Source organism: Pleurodeles waltl, chromosome 12 (genome assembly GCF_031143425.1).
Source record: "Pleurodeles waltl isolate 20211129_DDA chromosome 12, aPleWal1.hap1.20221129, whole genome shotgun sequence".
Classification (NCBI taxonomy): Eukaryota; Metazoa; Chordata; class Amphibia; order Caudata; family Salamandridae; genus Pleurodeles; species Pleurodeles waltl.
The window spans coordinates 661,075,324-661,097,134 of NC_090451.1; the positions used below are offsets into that span (position 1 = coordinate 661,075,324).

General features: G+C 44.4%; 1 protein-coding gene across 1 annotated transcript in view; it reads left to right on the forward strand.

The window, feature by feature from the left end:
* Positions 1-9,656, forward strand: part of EFNA3 (ephrin A3) — a 362,074-nt gene extending 352,418 nt beyond the window's left edge. Inside the window, exon 5 of the mRNA XM_069218411.1 lies at positions 3,490-9,656. Coding sequence (XP_069074512.1) covers positions 3,490-3,611 — 122 coding nt within the window. The 3' untranslated portion in view covers positions 3,612-9,656. The remainder of the gene's footprint in view (positions 1-3,489) is intronic.
* The last annotated feature ends 12,155 nt before the right edge of the window (positions 9,657-21,811 follow it).

The following is a 21,811-nucleotide window of genomic DNA, read 5'->3' on the forward strand; positions in this document are numbered from 1 at the left end:
ATTTGGTTTCTTCCTAGGGCATTCACTATTTACTATTGTTTTTACTATTTGCTATTGCTTTCTATGCTAATCACTGACCTCTAATGTGTACATAAGTGTGTTTACTTACCTCCTATTGGAGTATTGCCTATCCAGTATTTTAGTATTTGTGTTACTATAATAAAGTATCTTTATTTTTGTAACACTGTGTGGTTCTTTCATGTGTGTAAATGCTAAATGAGTGTAGTGGTATTGCAGAAGCTTTGCATGTCTCCTGGATAAGTCTTGGCTGCTCATCCACAGCTACCTCTAAGAGAGCCTTGGCTTCCTAGACACTGTCTACAGCTCACTAACATGGGATACCTAGACGTGGTATAAGGTGATAACACCATAGGTGCTCACCACACAACACACACCAGGCCAGCTTCCTACATCATACATCAAGCCCTTTCAAAGGTGATATTTGTACAAATGTTTGAGATTTTCCCTGTGAAGAAAAGTGAAAGATCTTCATAGAGCTGAAGTGAGGACAAAGAAGAAGAATAGCTAACTCTAGGGAGTTGCAGCTCAGCAGTGATGAATCAATTATTTGATAGAGCTTCCCTAATTTAATGTTTCTACATGGTTGCTAGGACACCATAATGTGCCTAGCTCAGGAGAATAGCAACGTCTCCACTTTTTTGCTTGGTTGACCTTCTTTTTTTGGACTGGCACAAAAAATCTTGTTTTGCGATTCCAAATCGACAAGACTCATTTCAGAGAATCAACATGGCCTTTTTTGTAGAGATCAAGTACAACCTAGGATCAAATTGGAGAATAAAATACTAGAATAAAGACACAGCACTGATCTTAACCAGGGCCATAGCTTCTAGGTCAGAGTTGTTCCAGCTGCGCTCAGATTGAGTTTAATTAAATCTCTGGACTTTCTGAAGCCTAGGAAGGAGACCTCACAATAGGCTTTACCAGTCAGTGGCATTGGCTCTGTTTTTGTAATGGCTTTACTCATAGTCCATATGGGACTTATGAGATATCCAGGGGAAATTGTTGGTTTTCTGATGAGCATATTAGGGTTTCCTTGTCACAGGTGGTAGACGCTGGCCATACAAGCAGGAGTCTTAAGAATTTATTTTATAGCAGCTGTCTCATATCCTGGAATTTTTTTGTTATAGGTCTTCTGTACACTCCCCCCCCCCCCCACCCTATACTCCTCCAATTCCCACCCATAATCCACCCACTAGCACAGGAAGCTTTCCTTGAACACGGATGCGTGGGCAAGGAGCCACAAGAACCATTATTCATTGGCTGTCTACTCTGCGCTCACTTCAGTGAAGCCATGCAAGAAATATTTTGAGCTTGGGCATTGTAATGTCTATATCTGCGTCCACCAGTAGAGTTCATAATTAATGCTGTATTGTAAAGAGGCTTAAGGAACAACTTTGAAGTAAACGTTTAATTCAAGCTTTTCCGCTTGGAGATTATTTTCTCCTATGTACTTTATGTGACAACCTACTAGCCACATTCTCACCTCCACTCCTCCCTCACCTCTCTCACAGAGAAAGTGCTGAGGACTTCAAAGCCAGTTTTTGTAATTGTGACGCACTTGTGCCTGGGATTCTGATTTTTAATGGGCGGAATGATGTGCTCTGAGTAAGTGGTGTTGTATCGACTCGTATTGGGATTGTTGTGCTTTTCGTCTGTTGTAAGAACTTCGGCCCATATTTATAGTTTAGCGTCGCATTTGCGTCATTTTTTGACGCAAAAGTGGTGCAAACTTACAAAATACAATTGTATTTTGTAAGTTTGTGCCGCTTTTGAGTCAAAAAGTGGCGCATATGTGGTGCCAAAAAAGTATAAATGTGAGCCTAAAGGTCCATGCCAGCCCAGCGAGGATGTCCAAATGCGGCCGGCGGGTTTCTGGCCACATGTGCGGCCGACTGGCGGTTCAGCCATGGCGGTCGGACGAGGTTGTAATGAGGGCCAAAGTCTAGAGTTTCGCCACGGAGAACATTGAAGGGCTCCAAGCAGGGGCTGAGTTCTGCCATCAAATTACAGGGAAATGTAATACAGAAAGTACTAAGTTGACACATGGAGCACTAGGTAAATGCAAGATACAGAGGTCATCTGGTCATAGAAAATTGGCAGGTTCTGAATACTTAAACAACAACATAACATTCAAAACTATGAGGCACGTGTCAGATTTTGGCCCCAGCGTATTAGTGACTTTGCTTGTTTAGATTGTTGCATCCAGGTACTCAGATCTGATGTGGAAACTGAAGCTTCCCCCCTGAATCAGACTTATACGTTTGTTTTGGATGCCTCAAAGATCTCCACACCATCTCACAGCCTGTGTGACTCCGATAGCCTAGCAGCTGGCATTAGCATGGTATTGCTAGATGATGTGAAGGACTGTGGGCAACTCAACATGACTATTGAGAGCCATGCTGAAGGTTCTGTGGATACATTTGTCATACCTGGCATAGAACCCTCAACTGAATCAACAGAAGTCCCCAGTAGTGGCAGTACCTCTTCTTCCCAATGTCTGGACAGTTACCGAACAAGTTCAAGCCTGTTAGAGAGCAGCTTGGAGGACAGCAGTACCTATTCACCCCGGGGCTGTTTTTATTATTTGTCTTCAGAGGACTCTGTTTCTAGCTCTGTTTTCGACAGCTACTCCAAGTCTGGCCTCAACTCTCACCCAAGCATCATATCCATCAGCTCAACTGACAGAGACCAGGAAGATTCTGCAAGAGACACTGATCGAGGTACGAATGAAGAAGTAACAGAGAAGTGTTGTACCTAAAACAAATTCACAGCCGGTGATATAGTGATGGGCAAAAGTGGGTTTATAGGTAATATTTGCAATGCATAGGGAGAATCGTTTCTCACACAGTCATGGGTCACATACAGAGCAACTAGTCACAGTAAAAGTGTGAAGGCCCATATTTATACTTTAGCGTTGCATTTGCGTCATTTTTTGATGCAAAAGTGGTGCAAACTTACAAAATACGATTGTATTTTGTACGTTTGCGCCGCTTTTGCGTCAAAAAGCGGCGCAAATGTGGTGGTAAAAAAGTATAAATGTGAGCCTAAAGGTCCATGCCAGGGTTACTGCTGTGGGTACCTTGTATATGTTATGTTTGTAGTCACTACTGCGCAAGAGCACGTTTCATATTTATAGAATGTGCACACTCAATTAATATAGGCTGACTCAGTGCCCTCTGGTGAAAAATTGTACAGCCAATGGCCAACGATGCTTGTGTTGGTGGTGTGTTTTCAGCATAGTCGGCAACAGCTTGGAAGCTTTACTTGTGTCCAGAGATGTAAGAAGCCAGGTATGACAGGTTCATCCTCAGACATGCAATTCTTTGTGTTCCAAAAATTAGCTTAACTTACATCTGGGCACCACAATGTTTTCATGTTTTTCCACCAATGTTGAATGTTTTTTCTTGTGCCAGTTGTGTTTCCTCCAGTTTTGGTAAGAAATTAATGTATCTTTTCGCCTTTCCTTAGATAATTTTAATCCTGAAATTCCAAAACTGGAGAAGAGCATCAGTGGGACGAGCCCAAAACGGGAACATTTACACTTGACTGTGGCGGTCTCGCTCTTTCTCATGGCCCTCCTGGCTTCCTAGCTGTGATGCCTTTAGAACAGAATCTGAGGCCTTCGCAGAAATAACAAAAGCGTTAAGACTGAAAATTAAGTCAAGGTGATTGTGAAACAATGCCAAGCACAGCTGATGAAGTGTCAGAGTGAGATGGGACCCTTGACTTCTAGGAGACTATTTACCCCTTCTCCCAAGTCTGCCTTCCTCTACGTTGTGCGCACAAAACCACCATCTCTTGAACGCTTTTTGACATCCTGCCTGGAGAACATAACTAATTCAGAAGAAACTTGCATCTTGAAATGTGCTTGAAGATTTGTGGGCCTTTGGGCCATTCTACCGCACCTTCCTTGTCAGTCACAGCTCCTGGAACCATGAAGTGTCTGACTGTGAAACACGCTTGTGAGGAATATTTGTGGGAGGGGACGTGGGGTGAGAAGGTCTCTGCAGGAATTGTTGCCAAAGGATTATTTAGAAAATATCGGGAATCCACAATGAACCTTTTTTTTTTTTTAAATCCTAGAAATCTTTATCTTCAGATCGAGGTGACCTGGTGGTCCAATTAAGCAAAACTCCTGTAGCCAACGAGGCTTTTGCCCTGGGAGAGTGCGGCTGAACAAAGCAGTGGGGAATGTTCTTTGTTGCCTGAAGCGTTCCTGAATCAAGAGTGCCTATCCCTCTCAGTCTGCATGGACAGCAATCACTTGAATGCTGGCTGGTGAGGGGCTAGAGAACGTTTGCTCCATCGAGGGGCTTTAGCAATGCTGAATCAGTTCTCTGCGTTCCCTTTGGGCCGCTTTTCCCAGCACCAATTGTGAGTCCAGTGTTCAAGGAGGACCCTTGTCTGTGCCAGTTTCCCAATCTCCTGCCACTTACCAGTTCTTCTTTATGACTGTTTGCGAGTGACATCTTGTCATGTCTACATCTCTGATGCTTGCTTTGAATTTGGCCAGAGTGACTAGCATGGTCGTTAAATCCCCACCCTGTTTGTATCCAAATCTCTGCTGGCCTCTACTCCCCTCTACCCACCATCTGCACGTGGCTCTCTTGTTGGTTATAAGAAAAGTGTAACTTTCAAGGAAGTGTATGTTTTGAAGAAACGGGATTTTGTATCCATCCTAGACCCAAAAAAATGTACTATGTTACTCTCTTAGGTTTTCTAGGCATATTGCTTCAGTGTTCAACAGCCCGTTGCATAGTAAGTCATTTCTACTGGTGCGAATGACCGCATTACACAGTGGTCCATTTGCAAACGTCTAACTTGTCTTTCGAGAGTTGTAACTTGGTAGTGCCACCTTGTTTGATGTTGTCACTGATACAGTGAAGAAGCTTTTAGTGTTGTTTACAAGACAATATGCAGGCGGAAAACTCAAATATCCCGACTGTATAATATTGCAGATGTTGAGAGCTGCTCCATCTCATAAGTACTGATTGCTGTCATGCTAAGTATTACTAGTTGGACTTCCTTTTTTGGTTGCACTTTTGCAAGTGATGGCAAACCATTGCAGCTCCTGCTGGACTGTGGGGGACTGGTGTAATTGTAGCCAGATTATCACATTATGGCGTAGGTTAATGCCTGAGCGAAGGTTATGCTTTGAAAGAGGGTGGCTGTAAAGTCGTTCTAGACTACAAGTGGGAGTAGAAACAAGAGGTTTGATGATGAACTCAAAGCTTAAGGGGGGAGGGGAGGAGCTCTACCAGTGGTTCTTCTTGGATATCTTATATCCATAAGCCAACATGAAGTAGACAGAAGCATAATGACTAGCCAGTTGAGTGACGTGCTGATGTAAATGAGCAAGAGATCCAAGCAAATAGAGTAAATGAGAAATATTTGGAAACACTTTAGATTTTTGTTTTGTTGTTTCGAGGGCTGCAGAGTTCACAGAATCAACAATAAGCAAAAGGCATAGAAGACCATGAACACTTTCTAGCCTACCTCTAAAATAGCCTCTGATGTCTTTACCCATTTGTTAACTTAATTTATTTTGCAGCCTGTAGTCTTTTAGAGTAGGTTTCAGTATTCTCTTTATTGGTAAACTTGACTGTTGTTTTTGAGCTCTTCAAGCAGGTAGTGCTGGATTTGTGTACTATATCCTGTGTATATGTTAACACTAAGCCTGCTCAAGACTGGTGTCTAGAATGTCTTTCTTAACAGAACATACGCTATCTAGTCTAGACCACCACACCAACATGTACGTAGTCTTAATATCCCATATCCCACCTCTTTTACACTTGTTTTTGAATGGCTCAATAGCTTATCCCACTGTTATCTTCCCACCTAGCCATGTGATGGTCTCCTGAAAAATTGGAAAGGACTTTTTTCCATCCAGTTATCCTTCAGAAATTGTACTTATTCCATCTGTAACGCCACAGAATTGTGATAGTTCGTGTTCCTGTTTATATCGTAGGCAACATGTTTTTAAAGTTATTTTTTCCGGTCTTTCTTTCGCCTGATAATGGAATGGGACTTGTGGATGTTTTTCTTAGTGTTTTGGCAACAGATGCTATAAAATTCTAAAGAATGACTCGTAGTAATAAACTAATGATGCCAGGCTTACTGTATGAAGAGTCTGCCACAGGAAGTTGGCTGACACGACACTTGCAGCACAGCTAGTTTTCTGCATTGTCTTGTTCTGTGATATGAAATTTGCCCTTGGGTAGATATGGTCCTGGTACCAAACTTTTCTGTCTGATGTGACTGTATATGGGGCGAGTCAGCATTGTCCATGCTCAGCCTTGAGCTAGCAAGTGGGTCACTCAGCCCCCCCTGGTTTGTTCAAATCTGGTTTCACAGTTAGCATGATTAAAGTAACTGCGGCTGATGAGGATCCCAGCTCCAGCCATTAGCTGCCGCTTGGAGCCAGAATACTTTTAATATAACTCACTTGCATACTTTAATCTAAATAGAATTAGAGCCATGGTAGCCTGCTGATATTACGGAACTCCATGGAACGGGAATATCATACTCCGAAGTCTCGGCATGTGATGAAAAGATTTTCTACCACAATGTCTTTCTGTGCAAGAGAACCGCACTAGTCCATTATAAATACAAAAGTGTTATGTTATAGGTTGGAATTGGTGCTTCATCAAGTTTTGCCAGCCAGAGTTGAACCACTTAAAGTTAAGAATTTCTGCATTGGAAGTATTAGCATTGAGTGCATTCACACTCATCCTCTTCAATTGCCAGCAAGCAAGGCCTAAGAGAACAGAAGGGTCCCAACGTTGTCCTTCTCCAGTCTAAAGATTATTTAAGTAGCATAGTCTTGGTTGTGGCAGGTAAGACCAAATTAATTGATACATTCTAGTAGGAGTTAGCATGAAAAGTTTGGGTTACTATCATAGGTAGATGAAGTACTTTAGAGAGCATGTGCCTCACAGAGAAGTATGTGTCTGAGGATTCCTGGAATGAATGCAACCAATCCTTACTTGTTGAGGAAAGCTTTAAAACCAGGTGCCTTGCAACCTTGAGGAAAATTCTTGTTTTTAAGTGTGTTATCACAATGGCTGTGAAAACAAAAGTAAGTGGATGTTTCCACAATTCCATGGAGCAAGGATTGATCTTGAGTAGCTGAAGAACTCTCTAGACATTCTTCCACTTAAGATGTACAGGAGGTGAAAAAAAGAGGTGGGCATGTCCAACACAAATCATTTTAAATCACTGAGGTCCATGTTATATTGCAGGAGGTGTTTTGGTCCTTAAAAACTGAACCAGCACCTAAGCTTTCTTATCAAGGGATTTGCTAGGGCCTCATATAGATGTTGTGAAGGAACGATATTCCTCAGTGTTTCTGAATTTGTCACTGCTCTTAAATAGTTACTTGTATAGACACTTGGCTTCAGAGATACATGAAGATAATTACTCTATATTTCCTAATAGACGCTTTTTACGTTGTTTGTTGTTGGAGACTTGCATGAAAAGCAAGTATATGTTGAATCATTTTGCTCTTCATGTTTTAGCAGGTGTGCTTTCCTATATTGAGTTGGAATAAGGGAGTTAACAGCATCCTTGAACCACAAGTCTACTGAGGTGTTAGTAGTTGTTATGAATTAAGTAATGTGCGCTGTGGATGCATTTTCTGTCCAAAATTAGTGAGAGATCAGTTCTTCACAGAAAGGGTGAGACCCATAATTTCAGTAATTATGCATGTTTGACCTTCAAAGGTAGAAGAATGGCCATCGTGATTGCGTGACGATCATCCCTATTTTCAAGAGAAGTACCCCAGTTACATTTGTTGGGATGATATAATTATATTGTGATAATGGAATTCGTAAAAGCTTCTGTGAAGGATGCACATAGATATGGGGGTTGGTTTATGAAAAGAAATTAATAGGTTGCCACACCAGTTATAATTCCATCTGCCAGCAAGGAATATTCTTCTGCAGAGAAGGAACTGAAGGTAATGGAAGAGCAGCAGAAGAAGCACAATTCATAGCAAGACAAAAGATGAATGATACTTTGTGTGATTCAATAGGGCATCATTTCATCATTCAGAAACAGAGCAGACAGGAAAACGTGGCTTAGCTGGAAAATGGGTTAACTTCCATGCAGTTGAGTACTGAGGGCTGCACTTCTCTGGTGTGGCCCTAAAGCCTTCCAAACACCCTTAAATAATACAAGGGTTATTAGTGGGTTGGATAATAGTAACTCTGTTAGATGGCACAGTGTGGAAGCTGGAACTATTTACAAAACACATGACTTTATGCGATTATCACCCATCTTCACCATCATTCTTTAAAATTTGAGAGCGATCTGTCTTCAATTTAACTAAATAATTAGCTCATCTGATTACAGCTTCAGTGCTGCTTGAATTCACGAAGTCGACTCATGGCTAAAATGCTGTCTTATGTATTGGTAAGCACGAAGTTTGTTAAGTTCAAAAGGGGCGGTAGCTACTATCAATTCATGGCACATTTTCTAAAATTACAATTAACATTAGGCTGGTAATGTAATACCTGGTTCTGTCGCCTTACCTGTGTAGCCATGCCAAATTTACTGAAGGTTTTGAAAGCTTGTCACTTGCGATTGTTGCATTGTGCCCTTCTTTCTTGAGAAAGAGCGTATTTAGTGTAGAAGGATGAGTGAAAGTTTGTACAGCGTTTTTGCTTTTTCCAGTCTTCCCCACAGTTCATCCGTTTAATAGCAATAACGCACCCTCTAGGCCTTCCTTGCTATCAGCACAGTGTGAGAACCTCTCTGGCCAAGAATCAATGGATGTGGCTACGGTCTGGACTCATGCATTGACCTCTCCTGTGCAAGATGCCCCATATGTGAAAAATATTTAATGCAGAGAGGAGAGATAGTGTTTACAAGCAGAGTTTCCCTCCTTCATTGTCTCATGTTCATACAGACCCAGCAAGGGAGTTGCTGGCCATTTGTAAAGCAATGGGATTATCACACCCACCCCTAACTTTGTCCAACAACACTTGTTGCCGGAGCAGATATCGAACAACCATTTGATCTCTTCATGCGTGGGTGCAAATAACTTGCTAAGTAGAAAGGGTAGGTAGATCATGGGCCATTGTGTACATATACATTCCCCACCCTCCTTCACCTATAAGCATTCACCCTTCTCTGTACCATAGTCCCACCTGTGGATCTTTGTCTTTTCCTGTAACTTCCGTGGTGAAATGGAGTAGAAGACTGCTCTGCTTTGGGCAACATCCCTCTTGAACCAGACGACTGACTAGCAGCTAACATCTGACTTTGTTGACGGATTCAGCATTGCGTTCCCCTCACAAGATACCACGGAGCAGTCAATGTACATATCTCTGAGATCTATATATACATATATACATAAATCTATATAGAAGGATTGGTTCCCTCTATAGTTGTATTCAGAGCACATGTATAAATGTGGCTTCCGACCTATTGTAACGTGTAAATACGTTTGAAAGTGTTTGATTTCTTTTGTATTTTTTTGTTGGTATTTGGTTTTGTTTTGTCTTCTGTGAAGACCGACCTATGCAAAGCACAGACACTTTTTTGGGGGGAAATAACGTTTTTAAAGAACTGCTTTGGCCGTCATTTTCATATTCTGCTGTTAGTCTAAAAAAAATAAAATGTAATAAAAACGGTCTCTTTTGTTTGTGCTTGGAATATTAGCTACTTTTACAAATATTGTTCTCACATCTGTATTGATGAAGTTGTACAACAGTGTCCTCAAAAAAATTCTGAGCAGAATTTCCAGTTCCACCAGAGTTTGCAGGTGAGTCCCTCTACCCCTATTTTAAAGCAGTGTTGATCTTGCTAATTTTAATATGCTATTACATTAATTGAACTTTGGAATACTTTGAAAGCACTAGTCATTCCAATTTAAAGTATTCTTTCTGTATTTGATAGTTCGACTGTTTCATTTTTTAAAAATATAAAATCAAGGTTCGTCTTTAGTTTTAAAAACGTCAGACTTAGGTATCCAGTCAGTATGCTCTTAAGAAATCAATTTTTAGGTCTGGCCAAAACCTTTTTACTTTACTAAAATTATATGTATAATATACTTTTACTTAATGTGGCTTTCAGCCAGTCCTCTTCATCCACTGGACCGTTATTGTCATTCACCTCTTACTTCCTCCCACTACAGCATGCAGTATGTGGCAGTAGGCTTGCTCATTTCAGCCACTGGTCAAATTCACTGTAAGTGATAGCATTCCAATTTTTCACAAGGAGTACCTCTACACACACAGCACCCTAAGGTCCAAAGGATTACTTTGGCAATGTGTGTTTTTTGAGACCAAAAAATATTTTTGCTTTTAACATAGTTTTTTTTAGGTTGAGGAGAGCCCAGCACCTTCCCTAACAGTAAGGGTTTGCAAAAATCATTACAAACAAAATAAGCATTTGACAAATCCAAAAGGCTGGTTACAACGTCCTGTGCTTTTCAGTATTACTGCCTGCATTAGTTGGTAAACTGATTTCTCTTCAATTTCTGCAGTGAGTCTAATTCAATTAATTCTTATGATTAAAGGTCTCGAAATCAAGATCCCCCAAAAACAAATCCACAGCCACATTAAAAAAAATAAGAATACAAAGCTTTTTTGATTTTTTTTTTCCCCTCTTTCCGGGGGTATTCATGAATACCTCCTCTCCAAAAACCCCATCTTCTCTTGTATAGAATTTCCATGTATAAGTCACAAGCGGTGAATAGTCCCGCCCACGTGCGGGGACCCCGTAACAGTTCTTTAATATTTCTTCTTACCTGTAGATGTTCTCTTTTCTTCAGGAAGGCCTGTAAAGAGGCAGTTAATGCAGCCTATATATCCAGGCTACAATGGACACATTCTTCATCATGAAGTAAAAAAAAGGCCAATACATTACAAATGAGTATATTTTAAGATGTTTTGTAAACAGTATAAATCTCCTTCACAAACCCCTTTTTATGACAGAGAAGAGGGAAAGCATGGCAAAGTAGCCTCATAGGCTGCCATTATAAGGCTAAAATAAAGGATGTGCCTTCAAAAACCCAGGGACCGCCACTGTCCCATCACGCCCAGCTGGTGGAAGTTGATACAGTTCTTTTTTCCGGCTCCTGCTGGCAGGACCCTGATGCATTGAGCTCGACCTTTTATAGGTTTTTTTCTCCCAAAAATGTTTGTCAGAAATTAATGACAACACCATTACACGTCTTTTAGCTTTTCATGTTTTTTTCTGTTATTTTTTTTTCCACAAAAAACTGAGGCATTTTGTTGAATAAAATGCCTTCATTGTTTTACAAGTGTCCTTGCGGTGGCTGGAAGAAGGCCAAAACCAGACCCTCATGAGGTCTGTATCATCTGTCTACCCTCCTCTCATCTTCCTGACTCCTGTGACATCTGCAGGAAGATTTCCAGGCGCACACTGCACGACAGAGAAAACAATTGCCTTCAAGGGAGAGAAGAGAGAGATCGACAGCAAACACAGCCTGCCAGTGGGACTTCAGAGCGAGGGGAAGGTCAGTCTTCCACCAGGGCTCTTCCCTCAGCATGCAGTGGATGTGTAAGGTCTAAGAAGCATTTTTTCACGCCAGAAACATCGGTCCCAGTCGACGTCAAGAGGATCGATGTCTAGGCACGGTACAGGGCCGAATTGTTTGCCGTCAAGGGCTAGTTCGAAATCAAGGAAGTGTTGACGCATGCTGTCGACACAACACCAGTTGATGTCAAGGGATTACATGCCGTTGATCCATTGTGGCGTACAACGTCGAAGTACTGGTTAGGTCTGCATCGAGAGCTAAATGTCGATGTGAGAGGTCGACGTCAAGGAGTTTGTGGACGTCAAGTAGAGAGAGGAGAATCATTCCTCTTCTTCTACAAGAGACTATTCACCAACTCTATCGGACTCTCCTTCGCCTCGTGTCTACCCAGTACATATTACCACCTTTCAAGAGGTTCTAGTCCGAGGGGCTGCCAAACTAAATATACCAATGTCAGTACCCACACTGTCCACATCGGTAATCTTCAAGATGCTACATCAGTGTACAGCTTCAAGGCTGTTATTTCCCCTGGTTCCGGGTCTCCTCGAGCCGGCCATGGATGTGTTCTTAACTCCAGCCATTGTTACGCCTGCCCCATCAAGGCTTCAAAAGAAATACCGGCCTCTGGATCAAGACCCCTTTTTTCTCCGCTCTGATCCTCCACCTGACTCTTTTGTCTGCGAGAAAGATCCATTCCACCTCTCCATCATCCTCTTCACCTCCAGATAAGGACAGTAGCAAATTGGATTGAGCAAGTCGCAAAGTCTGCAGTACAGTGGCCACTTCAATGAAAGCAGCCAGGGAAACAGCCCTCTTGGGCAGGTATGACCGAGGCCAAGATTTTCGCTGAGTGCCTGACAAAGAACAAAAGGGAAGACTCCCTGGAGATCGTTAACGAGGGCGCAATTGTCTCAAATCAAGTTATCAGTGCAGCTGCAGATTCTTCCCTCCTTGCCGGACATGGCTATTGTCACGGAGTGACCTTGCGGAGGCATGTTTGGCTCCGGCTAACACCTTTGAAACCGGAAGCGCAACACTGCATCCAAATTTGCTGTTCTCAGTGACATACTGTTTGGCAGCCATGCTGACAACAAGATGGCAAGAATGAAAACGCAAATGGACACATTAACAGCTGTGGGCATGGAGAAACCAAGAGAACAGCGCAAATTGTATTGACCTTACCAATGTCGGTTTTACTCAGAGGGTTCAAACTTCATTGGCTTCCAGGTAGATCTCAGCAACAACATCAGAGATCCTACCAACCACAGTGCAAGCAGACAAGAAGACGCTCTGCCCACCCAAGCTGGTAAACAAACATCAGGCACAAAACCATGCATCCCCAACTTTATCAGGGAGATTGGCTTTGCTCCATCGAGCTTCACAATGCATACTTTCACATTTCCATCACCAGGAAGCATCAGAAATTTCTCAGATTCCTCATGGGGCACAACCATTACCAGTACACATTACTACCATTTGGCCTCAAGTCAGCACCCAGAACATTCTCCAAGTGCATGGCTGCGCTGGCAGCGCATCTAAGAAAACACAGAATCTTTGTTTACCCCTATCTAGACAACTGGCTCATAAAGGAGTCCACTTCTCACGAACCCCAACTGCATTTCGATTGGACTTGCGATCGCTTTCATCGATTGGGTCTTAACGTCAACCTCAACAAGTGCACGTCAACACCAGTCCAGGCGTTGCATTGCTTAGGGGCCTTCTTCAACACTATTTAAGCAAAGGTGCAACGCTTATTGATCCTTCAGAAATGTCAGACTCTCAGGGAGGTCCTCATCCAACAGCAGGAGCAGTGTCATCTCTTCTCGGCTTGATGGCCTCCTGCATCTTTTTCAGTCTCAAACTTGCCTCCACATGCAGCCTCTCCAGGAGTGTCTAGATGACCAGTGGGCCAGCTGATGGGCAACTGGGAGGACAGGATCACACTCTCCTTACATGTGACACAATCCCTTAAGTGGTGTGTTCTCCAAGTAATCTCCTCCAAGGGATGATGTTTCACCAACAGGTCCCTTCTCAAACCATTGTGAAGGCTACATCATTGCTCGGATGTGGAGCCCACATGGATTACTTCCACATTCAAGGCTCATGGTCACAGTGAGAGATGTCATACCACATCAATCTCCTTGAGCTCCGCACAGTTCATCTGGCGCTCAAGGCCTTTCACCTATCATTCACCACTGACACCCTGCTTGTTCAAATGGGCAATACAACCAGAAAGTACTACCTGAACAAGCAGGGGGGCACCAGGTCCAGAGCCTTGTCACTAGGGGCCCAGACAATTTGGAAATGGCTTTGCCCAGGAACCTGAAGGTCCCAGACATCCAGAATGTTCAAGCAGACGCTCTCAGCAGAGCTCTCGATGAACATCATGATTAGGTCTTGCACAAAGAAGTTGTTCAAAGTATCTTCCAACTGTTCATCACAGTGGAAAACAAAAAATATTGTGACTTCGTCTCCAGGTAATACCATCCAGAGACACTGGGGAATGCCCTGTGTATTGAATGGTCTGGCAAATATCTTTACGCCTTTCCACCAATTCCCCTGATCGCGGCAGTCCTGATCAAGCTGTTCCACTCCAAAGCCAAAATGATCCTAATTGCTCCAGGGTGGCCACGTCAATGGTAGTTCCCGGACTTTCCTCACCGGTCACAGCTGTAGGAAGCTGGCCTGGTGTGTGGTGAGCATGTATGGTGTTATCACCTTATACCAGATCCAGGTATCACCTATTAGTGAGTTGTGGGCAGTGTCTAGGAAGCCAGGGCTCTCTAGAGGTAGCTGTGGATGAGCAGCCAAGACATCTAGGCGACATGCAAAGCTTATGCAATACCACTGTAGTCATAAAGCACTTGCACACCTGAAAGAACCACACAGTGCTACAAAAATAAAGGTACTTTAGTATGGTAACACAATTACTAAAATACTGTATAGGCAATTCCCCATTAGCAGGTGAGTAAACACACTATTAGATACACATTAGAATTCAGGGATTGGCATATAAACAATAGAAAACAGTGAAATGACCGAAAATAATGAAGACCCTAGGGGGAGACCAAACTATATACTAAGTAAGTGGAACGTGAAAGTCAGTCGGAAGTGAAATTTGTAGAGTGGAGCTTGAGGAACTAGGAACCCCAAAAGGTAAGTACCAGGGTGATCCCCAGCGACCAGGCGAGAAGAGCTAAGTACCTGTTTTTTCCCCAAGCCCACAAGTAAACTTTGGAAAAGCACTGTGCAAGACCCAAGCAAGACAGGAAGAAACCAAAGATGGATCCTGACAGAAGAGGACCTGCAAATGAAGGGGACCAAGTCCAGTTCGGTTGGGGCAGGAGCCACTACCCACCGTTCTGGAGATGCAGGACCAGGTCAACCGTGAAGACAAGTAGTCAGCTATGCAGCACAGGAGCAGGAGAAGAGTTCCAGAAGTGATGCAGATGATGTCCCACGTCGGAAGAAGAGTTGCAGTCAGTCACTCAAATCCACCAACAAGCCTTGGCAAAGGCAAGAGTCGCAGATGAAGAGTTGCAGAGCTGCCGGGGACCAGGAAGGTCCAGGGGCCTCGACCCAAGAAGGGGAGTCCCAGGTGACCCTCAGCATTGAGGAGAGTCCGAAGAAAAGGATGCAGCCTCCACAGACAACTCACAGGCAGCAGGCTCAGGAGTCACAGTGAGGCCCACTCAGCACGCCTGAAGAGGAGTCCCAAGTCATTGGAGCAGCAGGCAGGACACTGTGCCTTCCAGGAAAGAGCGCTGGATGTCAGGGCTACACAGAGCCTGAAGATCTCTTGGAAGAACAACCAAAAAAGCCTTGGTAGCTGCAAGATTCGTGGTGCACAGGGGTCCTGTCCTGCAAAGAGAGGCAAGGGCTAACCGTCTCCCAATTCGGACAGCTGGTAGAGAGGACTGAGGGACCCACTCCAGACCACCACCTGTGTTGCAGGATCCACGCAGTTTTGTGGGAGAGAAGATGCACATAGCCGGACATCACTGCAGTTTGGGCCTGCAGATATAGAGGAGTGATTCCTTCACTCCAAGGGAGATTCCTTCTAATGCAGGCTAACGACATGTCTACCTCAGAGGATGCACAGCCTGGGAAATTTTGCAGATGCTGGAAGGAGCTGGTGAAACAATATTGCAGAGCAGAGTCATCGCTGGAGTTGCAGATTGTCAGTTCCTGGAGGGTCCAGTTGCAGTCTCGGAGGCCAGAAGATGAAATGAACGATGCCTGCTGGAATCTTGCATATCTAATCTGAAGACCCACACCGGAGGGAGACCCTAAATAGCCCAGGAAGAGAGACTGGTCACCTAGCAGGGTGACCACCTATCAGGAGAGGAGGCTGTGACGTCACCTGCCTGACCTGGCCTCTCAGATGCTCCCAGGGGCCTCTGCACCCCTTGGATTCAAGATGGCAGAATCAAGTGGCCACCTGTAGGAGCTCTGGGCACCACCCCTGGGGACGTGATGGACAGGGGAGCTGTTACTCCCCCTTCCATTGTCAAGTTTCACGTCAGAGGTGAGACTGGGGGTCCCTGGACTGGTGCAAACCGGTTTATGCAAGGAGGGCACCAAATGTGATCTTCAAAGCATACTGGTGGCTTGGGGGGGGTTACCCCTCCCAAGCTATGTAACACATATTTCCAAAGTTAGAAGGTGTTGCCTCCCTGTCCCAAAGGAAATCCTTTGTTCTGCCTTCCTCTGCCTGAGCTGGTCAAGCAGCAAGAGGGCAGAAACCTGTATGTGGGGTGGCAGCAGCATGGGCTGCGAGGAAAATCCCAGAAGGCTGGTAGGAGCAATGGCGGGGGTCCTCTAAGGAGCCCCCAGAGTGCATGGATTTATACAACTACAACAACAGTATTGGGGTATGATTCAGACATGTTTGATACCAAACATTCCCAGGTTCGGAGTTACAAATATGTAGCTGGACACAGGTAGTGAGTTACCTGTGTCCAGTAGATGGGTAAAATGGCTTCCCTGCACTTACGAAGTCCAGTGCAATGGAACTGGAGTTCTTAGGGGCGCCTGTGCTCATGCAGAGGTGCCCTCACACACAGATACTTGCATCCTGCCCTCTGGGCTAGAATGGCCTGCCACAGGGGTGACTTACAGTGACCTGGTGCAGTGACCTGTGGTAAAAGGGTGCCTGCACCTTTTCACACGGGCTGCAATGGCAGGCCTGCAGACACATTTTGCATGGGTTCCCATGGGTGGCACAATACATGCTGCAGCCCATGGGGAACCCCTGGTGACCCAATGCCTTGGGTACCTAAGTACCATATACTAGGGACTTACAAAGGGGCACCAGTATGCCAATTGTAGGGTGTGCTAAGACCTAAGTAACCAAATTGAGAGGGAGAGAGCACAGTCACTGAGGTCTTGGTTAGCAGGATCGCAGTGAACACAGTCAAAACACACTGACAGCAGGCAAAAACCGGGGGTAACTATGCCAAAAAGAGGGTACTTTCCTACAGCAGCCTCCACATCTCAAGCTGCCATGCAGATAAGACCTACTAACGAAATTTGGAGGCCAGATGTTACACCCCAATCTCTCTGCCTTGAATTTGGCTACATGGCTCCTAAGCTAGTGCAGTACGGACACTTAAACTTGCCACAAGACTGCATGGAGGTCCTCAAGGAGGCTAAGCGCCTTCCACTCGCTCTGCGTATGCCTTCAAATGGAAGAGATTTTGCATCTGGTGTTCTTCTAAGAAAATGGACCTGACTACTTGCCAAGAGGATGTGATTGTACCATACATTCTACACTTGGCTAAACCTGGTTTGCAATTTTCTTCCATAAAGGTTCATCGGACAGCGCTTACTACCTACAGGAAATGTCCAGATCCCTGTCATAAAAGATTTCTGAGAGGGGTTGAAGATTTTCTCTCATTAGGCGTCCCTCGCCTCCCTCAATATAGTGCTTTCACACCTTATGCGGGATCCCTTTAAACCCATCCACAAAGCTTCCCTACAATACCTTATGCGGAAGGCAGCTTTCCTGGTAGCGATAACATCAGCTCGCTGGGTTAGCGAGATAAAAGCACTGTGTTCTCATGAACCATATACTGTCATTCATTCTAGCAAAGTGGTTGATAACTTGCCTGAAATTCCTTCCTAAGGTAGTGTCAGACTTCAATGTAAATCAGACTATCTCATCGCCTACATCCTTTCAGAATTCCTCTGCTCCAGCAGAAAGATCTCTCGGTTCACTGCATGTTAGGTGGGTTCTGAAATATAATCACGAGAAAATATATCCGCCGAATGGATCAATTGTTTATTAACTATGGTCCGGTCCACACTGTATTAGCCACTTCCAAAAAATTTGACCCCAGATGGATAGTTTCATGTATTTTGTTGTGCTACCAAAAAGCTCACGAATCACTAGCAGCTAAACCTAAGTTACACTCTACTAGGGGAAAGCAGCTATTGCTGCTTTACTGTGTAATATTCCGATTCCAGAAATTTGCAAAGCAAATACCTGGAAATCAGTACATACTTTTAACAAGCATTACTAATCAAACTCTGATGCTGGAGCAGATGCTCAAGTAGGGTAGGCTTCCCTCCAAAATCTGTTTGTCTAAACTGCCTAGGTGACGCCCTGCCTTCTTCATCGTGATATGTGGGAATGGGCTTGCTACTCTATTCAGTGCTTATGACTATACCTGGAAATCCCCTTCAAGAGAAGGAATAGTTTGATACCTGTAACTCCTGTTCTCTTGTAGGGGTATTTCCATGATAAGTTATAAGCAACCCTCCCTCCTCCCACGTGGAATGGACAGGGGTATCCTAGCAATCTTTATATGCCACACATAGTCTTCAAAAAATAAATGAAGCAACTTCAAAAAAAGAAATAAAAAAACTGCCACCAGCTGGGCATGATGGGATACTGGTGGTCCCTGGGTTTTTAAGGGCACACAGCCTCTATATTATTAGCCATATAATGGCATCCTATGGGGCTACTTTGCCCTGCTCTTCCTCATCTCTATCATAAAATGGGGGTTGTGAAGGAGATTTATACTGTTTGCAAAACATCTTACATGATGCTCATTTTTAACTAATTACCCCTTTTTTGACTTCTCAATGAAGAATTTGGCCATTGTAGCCTAGATATATAGGCTGCATTATCTGTCTCTTTTTTAAGTGTCTTTACAGGCCATCCTGAAGAGAGACAAAAATCTCCACTTAAGAAGATATTTTAGAGAACCGCTCAAGGGTCCCCGCATGTGGGGGGGACTATTCAACACTTATGACTTATCATGGAAATACCCCTACAAGAGAATAGGAGTTACAGGTAAGAAACTATTCCACCAGTCTCTTTTTAGGTACTACCTCAACCATTTGTTGAAGCTCTGTTTCTGACCCTTCTGATTGGTTTTGGACTTAAGACTTAGGCCCATATTTATACTTGTTTAGCGGCGCAAATAAGTTTGCAAATGCGGCACTAAAAAAGTATAAATATGGGCCTTATTTTGTTGTGAAACCACCCAAAACTCGCTCACAAATTCAGTGACCCTTTTCTTTTTTTTTTTGACCAAATCTATTCCTAATATGCAACCTTTAGAATATATTTTTAAATTGCACCCTTAGATATGTACACACTTTATTGCCACATTCTCCTTGATGGTATTGTTCCCATTGCGCTCTGGGAGTGTAGATCAGGGCAGGGGGGGAAAAGTAATAAGCACTGTCAAAGTCAGTAGTCCTCACATTTGGAACCTACTGGCTTTGCCAAAGGTTTTCAGCAAAGCTGCAAGCATGCCCGATGTTGTGCAGCATGGCCAAAGAATTAAAATAATGCCTTTGACATAGCCACCGACGTCATTTTGCACATTCGTCTATAAAATGAGACTTGTGCTTTTTATATAAGTCAGAGTTAAATTGGTAAATAAAAAGGATATAATGCACATTTTTTACAGCCGGTAGCAGTACTCAATATAGAGGGTGGAAGCAACAAGGTGCTGAAGCAAATCAAGCGCAGACAGGTAGGAAGCAACAGAGTTTTAACAGGGGAAGTAAGCAAGGGCAGAGGTGCAGAGCAAAAATGGAAAGAACGTGTGAGAGAAAGCAATCTGGAGAGAGATAGCGCAAGGGGAAGCTGATGGAGAGAAGCATATGGGCGAGAGAAAGGAACAGAGATCATAGAGGAGGCATTAGGGAGACATCAGGAAAATGCATGCACTCTTGTGGAGTGCTTCACAAAAGAAGAAAGTAGTGCCTGGAAAACAAGCAATGGAAGGACACAAGTAATATGTCCATCTTTCAGGGCAGAGACAAACTGAAGACGAGGAAGGAAAGTCCACATAGTCTGACTGATAAGCAAGCAAATGGGTGTCAATATTGCAAAACAATGGTAAGCAATGTGTAGCACTGTCTAGTCAGTGAGACCTAAGAAGTAGTTCCCTAATAGTGAATGTGAGAAACTGGCAGTTTGTTACAGTACAACTCCCTCCAACCCCCAACCCCCCCTTCCTGGTCACACACACACAGTTTTGTCTGGTTTCTGGATGCAACCTCGACTGGAGGGCACTGGAATCCTGCTAGCCAGGTTCCCAGTGCCAGTGTTCTTTCCCTAAAAATTGCAAAGATAATTGGCAATACCCTTAGCCGTCACTATAAGTCCCTAGTAAATGGTACTTAGGTAATCAGGGCATGGGCTACTGAGGGTAGGCCACTTGGGGCAGCAGCACTGAATGTGCCACCCTCAAGGGCCACGCCTTCACATGCACCAGCACTGCCATTGCAGGATGAGCGTCCTGGTGCAATTCTAAAACACAAACTCGACATGGCACATTGCCTGTGTGCCCTGTCCACCATACACTACATACACTATGACACTCCTCTGGCAGGCCTTTCAGCGCTAAGGCAGGGTGCACTATACTGGATTTGAGGGCACAGCTGCATGAGCAATCTGCCCCCACGGTGTCCTTATTAAACCTGGGACATAGTGAGTGAACAGAGTCCCCATTTTAATACATGTGCTGGACACTGGCGAATACGAGTTTCACAGCTCATGATGGCCACTCTGAACCCTGTTTTTTTTGTTTATATCAAATAACTCAGAATGATAAATCCAAACTGGCACCAGTATTGGATTTATTACCAATGTACCCAGTGGTCACCTTAGAGGTAACCCCTGCAAAAGCTAACTACCCTGGCATGGTTGCTGGCCAGCCCTATCCAGCAAACCAGATTATGCAAGGAGGGCACCAAATGTGCCCTTCAAAGCAAGCTGGTGGCATGGGGAAGCTACCTCTCCCCAGCCATGTAACACATATTTCCAAGGGAGGGGGTGTTGCCACCTTCTCCCATAGGAAATCCTTTGTTCTGCCTTCCCTTGCTTGAGCTGGTCAAGCAGCAGGAGGGCAGAAACCTGTCTGAGAGTCTGCAGCATTGCAGGCTGCCTGCAAACCCTGAAAGATTGGTGTGAGCAATGCTGGGAGGTCCTCTAAGAAGCCCCCAGAGCATATGGAATCATGCCACCAATACTGGCATTAGCATTGTAGTATGATTCTGACATGTTTGACACCCAACATGCCTAGGTTTGACGTTACCATTATATAGCGCCTTCCCCGCACTTACGAAGTCCAGTGCATTGGAACTGGAGTTCATGCAGGCACATCAGCTCGTGCCAGAGTGCCCTCACACACAGGAACCTGCACCCTGCCCTCTGGGCGAGGAGGGCCTACCATAGGGGTGACTTACAGAGACCTGGTACAACAACAAAAAACTAACTTTGCACTTGTATAGCGCACTACTCACCCGTTAGGGTCTCAAGGCGCTGTACGCATACCACTGTGGAACCCCTCCTGGCTTTTCCCTGTGAGCCGCCCACTCCTGGACAGCCCTAGGGTGAAGCCAAGCATCCAAGCGCTGTGAGGGCCGTTGTGGAGATTAAGCAAGCTATTGCCAAGAGTTACAGAGTGGGACCCATTAATTAGATTAGGCACTGATGCGAGAATTATCTGGTCCAAGGGAATTGAGCCCAAGACACGCCGAGGTGGGAATTGAACCCTGGTCCCGGACCAGATTTCTGCATCAGGGTCTGCCACTCTAACCACAGTGACCAGTAGTGAAAGGGTGCATGTACCTTTTCATGCAGGCTGCAATGGCAGGCCTGCAGACAGTTTGCAGTGGCTCCCATGGGTGGCATAATACATGCTACAGCCCAGTGGGGGGAGGGCTGGTGTAGAAATGCCCTTGCTACCTAAGTACCATATACTAAGGACTTACAGCTTACAGGGGTACACCAGTATGCCATATGTGGGGTGTAGCAGA